The sequence below is a fragment of the Olea europaea genome, unplaced genomic scaffold, assembly GCF_002742605.1.
Source record: "Olea europaea var. sylvestris unplaced genomic scaffold, O_europaea_v1 scaffold492, whole genome shotgun sequence".
Classification (NCBI taxonomy): Eukaryota; Viridiplantae; Streptophyta; class Magnoliopsida; order Lamiales; family Oleaceae; genus Olea; species Olea europaea.
The window spans coordinates 182,658-197,880 of NW_019263235.1; the positions used below are offsets into that span (position 1 = coordinate 182,658).

General features: G+C 33.2%; 1 protein-coding gene across 1 annotated transcript; it reads right to left on the reverse strand.

Annotated features, from left to right (window-relative positions):
* Positions 1-2,776: 2,776 nt before the first annotated feature.
* On the reverse strand, positions 2,777-3,631 carry LOC111388422. Its single transcript, XM_023013119.1, has one exon. The coding sequence runs from the start codon at positions 3,629-3,631 to the stop codon at positions 2,777-2,779; it is 855 nt and encodes a 284-aa protein (XP_022868887.1).
* Positions 3,632-15,223: the final 11,592 nt, after the last annotated feature.

Genomic DNA, 15,223 nt, shown 5'->3' on the forward strand with positions numbered 1-15,223 from the left:
ACATTATTTAACACTATTGATATTAAAACATCAGTATAGATGGCATTAATGTGATATTAAATAAGAAGTATAATTAAATGAGTAACTTAAATTCAGCTTTAATTGAACTTATCATATAGTACCACCTACATGTCCTAAATTGGTGTTAAAGCACCAATGAGGTTAGATAATATTATTCCTCGACTCGAAATGAGAGGCAAAAAAAATTTAAATCCCATATAGACGCTGCATGGGTGATAGATATAGTACCCCCAACATGTCCTAGACTAGTGTTATAACACTAATGAGGTTAGATAGTATTATTCCTCGACTCGAAATGAAATGCAAAAAAAATTTAAATCCCAAATAGACGATGAATGGGTGAGAGTGTGAGACAAAGTTATACAACGTTGTACTGAACAAAGTTTGTAGGTAGAGCTAGACTTCGTATAAGGCCTACCAGGCAAAGGCCTTGGGCCTCAACATTTTAGGGGGCTTACAAAAAAATTTCATCCTAGCATTTCTCTTTTTGAATGACAGATTTTAATTTAATTACCATTGTTGATTAAACCAATGTATTTTGTAGGGAACTCAAAGCTTAAAGGATTTAGACTTAGATATCTCATTTATGCATAGGTGTAAAGAAAGGACATAGTAGTGTTGTTTTTTATTAACTTATTGTTCTAAATTCATTAAGTAGTTAGAATTGTTTGTTCTCTTTCTCTATAATGACAAGATAATAAATTCGGTGTCCTTTTGCTGGCATTACTATTATTTATTTATGTTTCTTCTAGTTTTTCAATTAAACTTGAAGAAGTATACAAATTGAAAATTTTTTCACAAGCTGTAAATTAACTTCCTTATTCAATTCTTAGTACCCCGTTAACGGAATTTCCAAAGGAAAATAAATAAAAACAGGAAAAGTTATTTTGTTCAAGTATCGTCAAGAGTAAAAAATATCTTTGAAAGGCCTTATAATAATTAGTCATTTAGGACCTCAAAATTCTTATAACGGGGCCCTGTTTGTAGGGATATATACACAACGTGAGACCTATGTTGTCGATGTAGGAAAAAAATTGTTATGGGGGCATGCAGCTGGTATGGGAAGTTGTCACCAGATCTATTTCATATATACTACAATGCATGTGTTTTTTTGTAGGTGGTGTCTCTTCACGGGGCTTGAATTTTCAAATACACATGATTTAATTAAATTCCCAAACATACATTTTAATATTGACCAATCTAATAATTTCTTCCCTTAGGAGTTAATAGATGAAGCATTATTATAAGGATAGAATTTCACATTGAATTAAGATAAAAATATTAAGGGTGCGTTCCCTTTTGCGTTTTGGGCCATTTCCGTTTTCCATTTTCTAAAAAATCGAAAACGCGTTTGGTCGATTATTTTCGAAAACGCATTTCTGAAAACAATGGAAAATTAAACAAAAAAAAAACCCAAAACGACTTTTTGGCATTTTGAGTGTTTTCAGTTGAAAATAATCAGAACATGGAAAACACTCAAAACACGGCATTTCCTCTTCACAGTTCATCTCCACTGTTCCTCTCTCAGCTCTCTCCTTCTACTCACTTTTCCGACGGCCAAACCACCACCTTTCGGCTGCCAAACCACCGGATGCAATCACCATCAGCCTCGCCTCCTACCCCTCTACAATCTCCAACCAACCACGAGCCACAAATCAACACGAAGCAACAGAAAATCCAGCCCAAAAAACGAATGTCGCAACCCCTTTTCTGTCGGAATATCCACCTCCGGCGACGCCCACGATCGTGCACGACCAACACTCGATAGCCCTCATCCTAGCAATCAATATCATGTCCTAACATCAACCAATAATGCACCAATTCGTTCTAATGTGAATCAATCAAACATGGCAGTCGCAAACCAAACCTGCCTACTTCGATTCGTGTTTCTGGCGATTGGCTCAAATATGTATGTATGTATATATATATACACACACACATACTTCTTTTTTTTTTTTTAACTCAAAAATGTATAGATCCAATGGAGCATTAATAAATATCATTTGTAAGATGACTCAATGCGTCCAAGCACGTTCCATTGATGTATTAGAAATGATACCTTTGTTTAGATGTAAAATTAATGAAATTGCTTATGACCCAAGGATTGAGTTGAGTATATTTGTTGTAAAAGAAATGAATCCGCATGTCCGATGGATTTCATTTAGTGTTCGAATTTATTTATGATATGAAACAACTCCTGATATGAAATGTATAAAGGAATACAAATCATTTCAAACACCCAAAATTATAACTAAAGAACACAAAAAGAAAGTACGAGAGTTAATTTACTCTCCTTTCTATCGATCAGTTGACAGGAGTTATAATTATAATTTACAACATTAAGAAGAGCGACAAAAATTCGCAAACTTTATGAAGTGAATATGAATGTATGCAATCATATTCAACCAATTTTTGGGTCCAAGGAATATTGACAACTAGATAATTTACAGTTTTCACTCCAAAAACAAAATCTGTTCACAATACTGAATTCATTAAACAAAAATATGTAGCACGAAAATAAAGAGTAATTCTATTCAACCTCATTGATACTTAGCATCGATCTATATGATGTGCTCTGCTGTACTAGTGAGGTTGAATAACATTTTCCAAACTAAAATGATAAAAAGATTTAAAAGAAAAAAAGGGTTTTCACTTTTTACCTCAGAATCTACAAGGAAATTTTTTATCGAAAATGCCATGTCATCAGATAATCTCAATGTCAACAATCTAAGTATGACTTTCAAGCAACCCATAATTAACTGCTCTGATTAATGTCCTCTGCGGACAAAGACTGGGACCTCCGACCGGATGCAAACCGCATCATCTCTCCCAAACCGGGCGGCTCAGCTACTGGTTCAACCGAAAACGGAATATCACGCACTCTAATACTTGCACACTTCCTCATCGGCTCGACCACCGTTGGCTCCTCCTCTTCTCTTCCACTTCTGCATCTAACCGGTTTTTTATGACCCTTCTTGGGCCGGAACATACTAATTACCTTTGAATAAAACCCGGTTTTTAACTTTTCACCATCGATTCTTGGTTTGTCATCCGGTTTCTCATTCTTTTTCAAGGAATTTGATCTACGCCGGCAACGCTTTGATCTAACTCTCCCCATGCAAGAAACCTTCGGCGAAGATGGTTCAGCCACGGAAACTGTCGTCCTTCCAACTGACTCGGGCCGTTTTGGAAACAGCCTTATATTGGCCGGTTTGCAGTTCTTTCTTCTGGAGTCAACATGGGTGGTTTTCTGGGTTTTTGGCAGTCCAATCATTGAGACCTTGGACTTCAAGTTAGCGGAAAACCGCTGAGAGTTGGAGTTTGAACCGGGGTTTATGTTCGAATTCAGGTTGGTGGCTGAGTTTGAATTGCCTTTGGTGGATTCTTTGCGGTCATAAAAGGCGTGTCGATCAAACCAGTCATATTCTGCGTCCTTTGATACGCGAAAAGATTCCGGCGGGAAATCCGGCGGCATGTTAATAGGGTTCTCGTCATTTTCTGGTGGATAGCTGTTTGCGCCGCCGTCTACCAGAGTTTCACAGACGATTTTTCGGTCATTGCCTCCAACAGTGCAGGCTGTAACTTGGACTTCAACATCAACTCGAGGCATTGGACTTGTAAGAGAGAACTGCAAGGACTTTTAGTGAGAGAAACTTAAGAGTTTTAAAGAGAGATAACTGCAAGGTGATGGTGGGAATGGAGGACTTTTAAAGGTTACAAGTCTGAAGTTAAATAAAGTCGAAATTGACTTTGTTTTGTATATTTAATTAATTGTTATTCTTAATTGTATCAAATTAATGTCACAAATGATTATCGTTTAAGTAAAATTTTAAATTAATCATTAAAGTATTTTTTCAATCCATTTAGTCACTAAAATTAATAATGTCACATATTGGTCAATCCTTTAGGGGTATCCACTCTAGATCCTACATCAATCAATTAAACCTTCACCTCCGTTGATAATCGATGTATCCATGCTATGAAATTGTAAAATCTTCAAAATGAATGCGACTCATTAGAAAAAAAATAATAATAATAACTTTAGTCCAAAAATTCAAAATTGTCGTTTTAACTCTAGACCTATTTTTCATTTATTAACAACAGTAAAAAAAATCTCGATGGAGCAAAAACAAGAGGACGGTTAGGAGGAATCGATAGTTCTAACTATCATTAGTCCACATAAAATTTTAATAGCTACTATATTGGATATGATGTTAATAAGATTAGGGAAATTCCGTATGCACATAATTTAATCTCATAGAAGTCTGCCAGAATAAAGACAATATGTGGGCCTCATTTGTAACAAAAAAATGTCAAAAAAATCACTCACTCACCCTACTTGTGAGTTGCCAGTAAAGGTTCTGTAAAAAAATTTTTTTGCTGTCAGTGCAACATGATCCATAAGATTAATAGAGTGATCAATTATGTACTTAATTTTAGTGACTAAAATTACTTCAATGTAAAATTTGAAATTTTCCTTCAACTTCAACAATATTTTGTGAAATAACTATATTTGTATCTTTTGGAGGGAGATTCATCGGTTTGCTCGTGGCCCTGTTCTAGTAGCGGGGTCCTTTTGGCATTTGCACACACCTTTCTCTGTTGAATAAATAAAACAGCTAACGTATTTTCGTCAAAAATATGCAAAAGCAACTTTTAGGAAAAGAAAAATTAAAAATATTATTCACCTCTATAAAAATGTTTTTAGAATAATTTGATTGCCAGAATAAAATTTGGGTGGAAAGAAAACGAATTTCAGGGAATTGAATTGCCTAGAACTTGTTTCCCTGGGAATTATCTGTTAATCTTTAGTTTTAATCATGTTAAGAATCGATAATCACAATCCAATAAATTAATAGAAACGAATTCATACCTGCGGAAGCCATTGTTGATATGAATTATAGTTGTAATAACAGCCAATATCTTCCCCTCCTTACTCCTCACAAAAGTATTAGCTATCAATGGGGCAAGTCAATAAAAACATATGGAGAGGAGAGGGGACCTAGCCTTTAAATATAGGAAATAATTTGAGCCGTCCCATTACGACTAGAATTCTAATTAGGGTTTATTTTCGACCCACATATTTTAAATTACCACATCAAATTAATTACAACCCGTAAGGTGTAAAAGGCACAATTGATCACTTAATAAATTTGGCCCAAACCCAAATATCATTATGAGCCATACATCTAACCCGTAAAATCTGCAATAGAATGTGAAGCCCACATATGGAATTATTAATTATTCCAACATTTTCCCACTTGGGCAAACATTTGATTGTCATAACGAAGTTTTAACACCTGGGTTAGACTACATAGGTGGCCACAAAAGTATAGCTCCAATGATGACACCTTACGTAACATGATCCGGTCTAACAAGAATATTAACACCGAACATGGAAGTTATTACACCAATTAAGCAATGTAAGACCATTCCACAGCTACAAATGTCAACATCCTCATCGACATGGATCCCCATCCTCCAACCAATGTAATAGTATGTGGTATGAACTTAGCACCAAATGTGATAAAAAATTGTGCTAACTCATATCGGTCCTCATAATACTTCGAATCAAAATGAAGCCACATGTCTTTAAAAGAAACTCATCTTATGTCTTTATACGTCATATTTCAAGATATCAATAATATAAAAAGACATAAGTCAAATGCATGCTTAAAATAGTTTATGGATAGGAGAAAAATTATTTTATTATCAGAAGAGGCTGTACCCAAAAACATATGGGTTGCCTACGTACCCCGCAAGGGATCAAGCTCAAAACGTAGTTTTTTACATAAATAATTCCCACTAACCAAAAATATCAAATATTTCCACAATATCCATGTTAGTAACATGTCTTAAAGACTTTTGGAGCGAGTCCCTTAGTCAAGAGATCTGCAACCATCGCCTTTTTATTGATATGCTCTGTTTTCATCTGCCCTTCTTTGACTTTGTCTCTAACAACCAAATATTTGATGTCAATATATTTTGATCCACCAGAACTTTTATTATTTTTTGAAAAGAATACTGCTGCACTGTTATCACAGTAGATGGTGATCGGTCTTGAGATGGGATCAACAACTTTCAAGTCAGAGATGAAATTTCTTAACCAAACAACTTGGACTGTAGCCCCATAACACGCCATAAATTTAGCTTGCATAGTAGAAGATGTCACTAGAGTCTGTTTAGCACTTTTCCAAGAAATGACACCACCAACTAATGTAAAAATATAACCTGAGGTTGATTTCAAATCATCTTGACAACCAGCAAAACCATAATCCAAATATCTTACCACCTCAAGATAATCTGTATGCTGGAATGTAAGCATATAACTTTTAGTTTTCTTCAAATATCTCATAACTTTCTTAGCTACTTTCCAATGCTCTTGTCCTGGATTAGAATGAAATCTGCTAAGGACACTTACTGTGTATGCTATATCCGATCTAGTACAAACTTGAGCATGCATCAAACTCCCCACAGCACTAGCATATGGAATCATCTTCATAGATTCCCTTTCTAGCTCATTCCTTGGCCATTGAGTTTTGTTAAATTTATCTCCTTTTATGATATGTATATCACCAGGTACACAATTTTGCATATTAAACCTTTCTAGAACACGTCGTATATAAGCTTTCTGAGAAAGTCCCAATAAGCCACGATTTTCATCACGATGTATTTCAATGCCAAGTACATAGGAAGCTTTTCCAAGATCTTTTATCTCAAAATTAGCAGACAACATTTTCTTTGTCTTATGAAGCAACCCTAAGTTACTGCTAGCAAGTAGAATGTCATCAACATACAGTCCAAGGAAAATAAAATTTCTTCTACTGGTTTTAAGATAAATGCATTGATCAATAGTATTTTCAACAAAACCAAGAGAGGTCACAACCTCATCAAATTTCAAATATCACCGTCGAGATACTTGCTTAAGTCGATACAATGATTTGTTTAACTTACACACCAAGTTTTCTTTTCCTTTCACAACAAAACCTTCAGGCTGTTTCATATAAACCATTTCAGAAAGATCTCCATTCAAAAATGTTGTCTTAACATCCATTTGATGAAGCTCCAAATTGTAGTGTGCCATAAGAGCAATGATAATTTGAAAAGAATCTTTCGACGAAACAGGGTAGAAGGTTTCAACATAATCAATGCCCTCTCGCTGAGTGGAACCTTTTGCAACCAATCTTGCTTTCTTTCGTTCAACATTTCCTTTTGAATCTAATTTATTTTTGAAAATCCACTTGTTATTTACAGCCTTAGCATCTGGAGGAAGTTCAACAAGATCCCAAATTTTATTCCTTTCCATGAAATTCATTTCATCTTCCATGGCAGCTATCCAATTATCTGCATCAGGACTTGTCAATGCTTGGTTATAAGTCATAGGATCAATAATATGCCCAATATTAAAATCGCTCTCCAATAAATATGCAATATAATCATTGGGCAATGCAGATCTTCTTTCCTTTTGTGATCTCCTAGCTTGTGGCTCAGGAACCGATTCAATCGTTGTTTGAGAAATTAGAGATTCCTCCTAGTTCATCGGTTCTTCATTAACAACTTCACTTGCTTGAAAACCAACTCTTTCCTGTATGACAGGAACTGGAACAATAACTTGATTAGGTTCAACAAGTATTTCTCTCAACGTGGAACTCCCACTATCTCCAAAATCGTTCTCCAGAAACTTAGCAGTAATGGACTCCACAATTCTAGTGCTGCGATTTGGACAGTAAAATTTATATCCCTTTGATCTATCCGGATACCCAATATAGTAGTCAAGAGTTGATTGAGGGTCTAATTTCTTTTCAAATGGATTATAAATTCTAACCTCAGCTGGACATCCCCAAACTTTAAAGTGAGTCATACTTGACTTACGTCCTGTCCATAATTCAAAAGGTGTCTTTATAACAGCTTTACTTGGAACTTTGTTCAAAATATACATAGCTGTTTTCAAGGCTTCACCCCACAAATATTTAGGCAAATTTGTTCTACTCATCATACTTTTAACCATATCTTTTAGAGTTCGATTACGTCTTTCAGAAACACCATTCTACTCAGGTGTCCTTAGCATGGTGTATTGGGGTACTATTCCACACTCTTGTAAAAATTTTGTAAAATCACCCATATTTTGACCAGACTCGTCATATTTCCCATAGTACTCACCACCTCGGTAAGATCTTACAACTTTGATACTTTTCCCACATTATTTCTCTACTTCCAGTTTGAAAATTTTGAATTTCTTAAGTGCATGTGACTTGTCGTTAATCAAGTAAATATATCCATATCGTGAGAAATCATCAATGAAAGTTATGAAATATTTATTCCCACATTTAGTGGAAAGAAAAGGTCCACTGATATCAGTGTGAATTAAGTCCAAAATTTCATTACTCCTAGTAAAACCCTTCATCGTAGACTTAGTTAACTTTCTTCTTATACAATCTATACAGGTGTCAAAATCGGAGAAGTCTAAGGAAGGAAGTATCTCATCTTTTACTAATCTTTCCATTCTATCCTTAGAAATATGACCCAATCGCTTATGCCACAACATAGAGGATGATTCATGAATTAAAACCCTTTTCTTTGATACATTTGTAACACACGAGACTTCACCAAAAGAAGCCAAAGACGATTTATATAAACCATCACATAAAATGTCATTCCCAATCAAATGAGAATCATTAAATAACTTAACCATTCCATTACCAAAATTAAATGTAAAACCACAAGCATCAAGTTTTGGTATAGAAATTAAATTCCGTCTCATCTACGGTACATAAACTGTATTTTCCAAAACAAGATAAAAACCAGGCTCTAAAGTTAACTTCACTACTCCTATGAATTCAACCTTCACTTGAAATCCATTTGCAACGCTCAAGCTTACTTCATTCTCACTTGGCCTCCGTTTGCTTATGAACTCCTGCAAGGAATTCGCAATATGAATACTAGCTCCCGAGTCTAACTACCAAGAATTTAAAGGCACATCTACTAAAGAAGACTCAAAACAAACTAAGGCCAACGGAATACCCAGAGAACTCTTCTTCTTTTCCAACCAAGTCTTGAATTTAAAACAATCTTTCTACCAGTGACCGTTCTTTTTACAGAACTTGCATTGATCATTTTTCTTTATAACTCCTTTGGGACCACTAAGATTTTTATTCTGCTGACTTCGGTGGGACTTATTACCCTTACGAAACTTAGGTTTATGATTATGAGAATGCCCTTTATTCTGTGATGGCTGAAAAGCTAATTGCACAGTTTCAACAGTTTCACGGTGCATCCTATACTCTTCTTGGGCACACACTGCTATGAGGTCATTCAAATTCCATTTATCATGATGAGCATTGTAAGCAACCTTAAATTGATTAAACTTGCTAGGAAGACTATTCAAAACATGATAGACCAGGAAAGGCTCCGCAATGGGAATGTCAAGAGCCTTTAGCTTAGATGATATATTTATCATTTTCATGACATGCTCCCTAACACCATTTGTGCCATCATATCTCATGCTCATCAATTTATTCATCAGATCCCCAGTTTCGACTTTATCAGACTCAACAAATTTTTCTCCTGTGGCATCCATAAAACTTTTGGCATTTTCATTATCAAGGATGGCACCTAGGATGGAATTAGATATCGATCGCTTAATGATTTTCAAACAAAGTTTGTTAGCCCTTTCCCACTTTTCATGCTCGGCTACATATTCAACGGTACTTTTATCTGTGGGTTTCTCAAGCTTTTTTTCCATTGCAAAATCCTAGCCCAAAAGACCAAGTGTTATTTCTACGCCTCGTTTCCATCTTACATAGTTATTCCCGGTCAATGTTTCAATAGCAGACAATTGATTCGAAAGAGATGAGACATTATAAACTGTGAAAACATAGAATATCACACTCAATATCATCCAAACATAATGCATGCAATCAAATGGATGATGAAATATCCAACTAATTAATATGGGCTATTAATTAGATAATTCGTAATTTAAATCGAAACATATGAATTTTATTACGGTAAGAGTCTAGGTGCATCATCATAAAGTCACCTTTGGATCGACAATACGACATGCTATAAGGTACTCTTAAAACACATCATGTAGCCAGTTAATAAAATTACATTGATTTTCGAAACACCAACACCTTTGGGCAAAAGGAAATTTCTAAATCAAAATAAGCTCGTTAACCGTCTCATGCCATTTTTCAAAAATATTACATATAATAACACATTTAGGCAAGATATTATATGCAATAAATCAAAAGTTGTTGGGCAAAAATATATATTTTTTTATTGTAAAGAAAATCGAATAAATAAAAATGAGTGTGCCACTTTGGCAGCTACCACCCATTTTTATTTCAAAATATTTCTCTCTTAATGGGAAAATAAGAATCGTCTCAATGCCTATGAAAAATTTAATCACAGAAGTTATGCAACAAATCATGATCTTTAATTGATGAAAGACAAGAAATCCATACGTAATTAATATTGAAAGACGAAATGGCAACAAAATTTCAAAATGAAATTTAATTCATAAATAATGGCAATATATAAATACATAATCATTTGAATGAAATAATACAACAGTCGTCAATTAAATTATTATTATTATTATCTAATATATTTTAACTGGTCAATTATCAATTAAAGTTTTAATTTGGTCAAAAATAAGATTTTAGGGTCAAAAGTTTAGAAGTTCAAATTTAAGAGCCCCTTATTGAAAATTACATTTTAATACTAAACACAAATTAAAATCAGGTCCTTCACATTTAAAATTGTATGGCAGGTCCTTATTTAAGTAATTATAATATGACCCCCAATCTCAAATTACATACAGGGGCTTGGAAATCAAATATTTGCAAGAGGGCCCCTGTCTCCCCTTATTTATGTTGACGCAGAAAACCAAGAATTTTTTTTTTTTTTTTACTTTCTGCGGCGCCGGCAGTACCCGGCGCTGCTGCCGCTAAGACAGCAGCAATTGGCGGCTTTACCGGGCATCAACTTTTTTTTTTTTTGATTCATCACGAGATTGAGATAGCATCCAAAAAAAAAAAAAAATTCAAACATAGCCCAGAAAGTTAACATCCTATGCATAGGCATCTAACATTGGTCCCCCACACTGTGTTTCTTTACAGCCATTTATACATACATATAAGAGGAGAGAGAGGGAAATTTATTGTTTAGGCATTGTTTATAATATAAAAGGAGGAGAGAGATAGTGTTTTGCACATTGGGTTTGCTGACTTATAGTTCTGGAAACGGTGGGATTTTGGATTTTTGCAGATTTGGGTTTTGATGGCTGAATTTTACACATGCATACAAGAAAATATATATGCACAGAAAAGAAAAAAATAATAATTCATGAAGGATTTCGATCTTAACATGCCGCTCTGATACTAATTGTTAATCTTTAGTTTTAATCATGTTAAGAATCGATAATCACAATCCAATAAATTAATAGAAACGAATTCATACCTGCGGAAGCCATTGTTGATATGAATTATAGTTGTAATAACAGCCAATATCTTCCCCTTCTTACTCCTCACAAAAGTATTAGCTATCAATGGGGCAAGTCAATAAAAACATATGGAGAGGAGAGGGGACCTAGCCTTTAAATATAGGAAATAATTTGAGCCGTCCCATTATGACTAGAATTCTAATTAGGGTTTATTTTCGACCCACATATTTTAAATTACCACATCAAATTAATTACAACCCGTAAGGTGTAAAAGGCACAATTGATCACTTAATAAATTTGGCCCAAACCCAAATATCATTATGAGCCATACATCTAACCCGTAAAATCTGCAATAGAATGTGAAGCCCACATATGGAATTATTAATTATTCCAACATTATCAATTTAATGTGTTTGATTGGTATAATTTTCTACCTGAAAATGTTGAAATTTTCTATCTTTTGGTGTTCATTTGATTTTGTTTTTCATGAAAATTGTCAATTAAAATGATTTTTTTTTATTTTTTTACAATTATGAATAAAATTTGTTCCTATTGTTGAAACTAAAATAAAAAAGTTGGAAAACCCATTTCCCACCAAAATCATGGGAATTGGTTTTCCTTCAAAAGGTAGAAATCACGTGTGGGGTAGGCTACAAAAGAAATTTCATGGAAAATTTTGATGTCAAACACTACATTTTGGGTGAAAAATAGAGTTATCGAACAGGGCCTAAGTTAACTTAAACTAGTTTTCTTTTAAAAGTTCCTCTATTCGGACAAAATACTTTTAGCCGCCTATTTGACAATCATTCTTCTAATTTTTTTACTCACACTCATTTTCAACTACATATTCTCATAATAAAATATTTTTCTCATAAACCCAAAACTTTTTCCTATTTTTAACTATACATTCCTCAAAAATTTATCAGTTAGCATGTTTACAGAAATTCTTTGCTAGAATTCCCACATAATACACATGGCAATATCCAGTTAAAGAATAGAAAAAAGGGGAAAAAAGATCAATCAGGTGGTAGCATCTGGTGAAATTCTGACACTTCTGCTTCTATATAAGCAGAAAAATTCAAAATTTATTATTCAAAAACTCACTCTTCCCAAAAAATAACCGTCTATCAGTGGCTTAATAAAATTGTTCGAATATATAGCAGTAGTTTCTGAACTTTTCAAAAATACTATCAAGCTACCATTTATGTTTCATACTATAGTTTGATTAGAGTGTTAAATACAATATTGATTAGTTGGCAAAATATGTTTAGGAAACTTGACATGCAGTCAATCAAAGGTTAAATCTATATTTGTTGAGCCCATTTTTTCGCCGAAATGTATTTTGAAATTGTATTTTTATGGAGAATGTGTGGTTAATTTTTTTTTTTTAAAAAAAGTTTTGAGTTTCCGTGTAATATTGTTTTATTAAAAAATGTGTAATTAAAAATAAAAGAGGAAAATTTGTATTTTAAAAATAATGGAAACAAACAAGAACTTAAGCCCTGTTTGAGCCTTATTATTTTCTCATTAAAATGAAAAATATTATCGTTATCCGTAACATCAAGTCATTATATTTGACTTTTTATCTCTTATATGGTGATTATAACGACTATATTTTTTATTCTCATTTTTACAATAATGTGACTCAAACGGAGGCTTCATCTTTTAAAGGAGAAAAAATGAAGAGCATAAAAAGTGTCTTATAGTATAGAAGTTACCTTGAAAAGCTTAAACGAAAGCAGAAAGGAATACTTTTTGCTTCACGTGGGTATGAATAAATTGAAGGTGTGAATTTGCGATCGGGATGAGAATAATTAAATGTCGCATGCTTTCTTTTTTTCTTGTACGTCTTTATTTATAGTAAACCATTTTATTTTTAAATAATACTACTTATACATTATTAAATTATAGATGATGTGTTAAAAAGAGAGTGATTTTATAGAAGTGATTTTCATCCAATTATATCTCATTACATCATGTGTATGTAAATTATTATATACATGTAGTACAACAGTTTATTTTTTGAACCATATTTGCAGTCAATCTTTATTACTTGACTGTAACGCCCCAATTTTCCATCGACACTAGAGCGTTACCAAAACCCTCTTTTCTTTAATTTAAGTACTGAACGGTAAGAATAAAATTTTTAAACAAACAATATATTGGAACATTCATAAATTCAATTTAAATCATGGAAATATGTGTAATCAACAAACAAATAAAATCACATGTTTTAAAACAAATCCAACTAATAAATTTAAAAAAATACTGTAAAAATTAAGTATTTTTCGTTTTTCGAACACCTCATGACAGCCCATATCACCACCTCGCACAAATCCAATCGATCTGCACTAACCAGAGATGTTAAAATTGAAGGAGTGAGTAATTTATACTCAATAGGATACGTGCGTCCAAAACAATACGATAACATTTAGAACATGAATTCATAACATTCCATACCATCATTTTATCAAGAGCAATCAGTGATCAATCGAATGCTCTAACACATTTGAGAAGACCCGAAGGCAATCTCACATTTCATTTCATTGGGACCCGCAGGTCAATTAGTATTTCATGAAATAAATCACGTAAAAAAATTTATAATATTGCAGCGACATATCACTTGTACATAGTACCCTATCTCGTTTGATCAAATGAATTTTGAAAGACAAGATCCAAAAACCACGCTCCAAATTTTTATTTTCTGCCTACACAATTGTTTGCCATGTATGTACATATACTAGATGAAAATAAAGAGGTAAGGGAGCTTGGTAGAATATGAATACAATAGAGGTTTATGCTGAATTTAAAGAATGAAACACAAATTGAAGAGGTGGGGTTCCTACCAAACGTAGGTGTACGTCATTAGTATTTATAGGCAACATTTGATTATGGTAAGGATTGTATTTATATAAATTGTTTCTAGCCAAAATTGCAGCAAGATGATTGGAAGAGACGTGCCAGCAATGTGATAGCATTAAAACAAAAACAAATTGCATTGTATATAATATAAAACTACTTTGCCAAATTATGTAAAATGCACGGGTACACTAATAGAAGAAAAGCTGATTTTTACTTAATGTAAAGGAGACTTTCAAGGGTATGACTAAATACAATCTACCCAAAAATATAGCTAGTCGTAAATGTGAGAAATATTAAATAAGTCACAAGCATTTCACGTTAAAAAAATATAACTTGTCACGGGGAAAATGATTATATCTAATAAATAATAGATGCAACATTGATGAGATTAATATAGAAAGACATGATAATTTCTCAAATGAAGCACCTGGTGTTACAAAATCCTAACCCTTAAAATAAATTTATTCTAAAATTTTTGGGGCGTTACATTGACAATTTTTGAAAGTTAATGAAATCTACTTGGGAATGATTATTATTAACTTTTTAGGAATAGTTGTGAGGAGCATGAAATATGTGAATGATAATAAGTAGTTTGGAATGAATAATTGAAATTAAAGATTATCTTTAGCCCCTGTTTGTCATCCATTTTTTTTTTTCCATTTTTTCCTACAATACTCATTTTTAATCACAGTTTTCATTAAAATAATATTACATGCAAATCAACATTTTTTTATTCTTTTTTAACCACACATTTTCCATCAATCATTATTCCATAATATATGTTTTTCAAATTAATGGGGCACAAATGGAGCCTTAATTATATAGTAGAAATAACTTTTAAGTTGCTAATAATGTTAGATGAACATATATGCTAATCCCATATAAATAATAAGG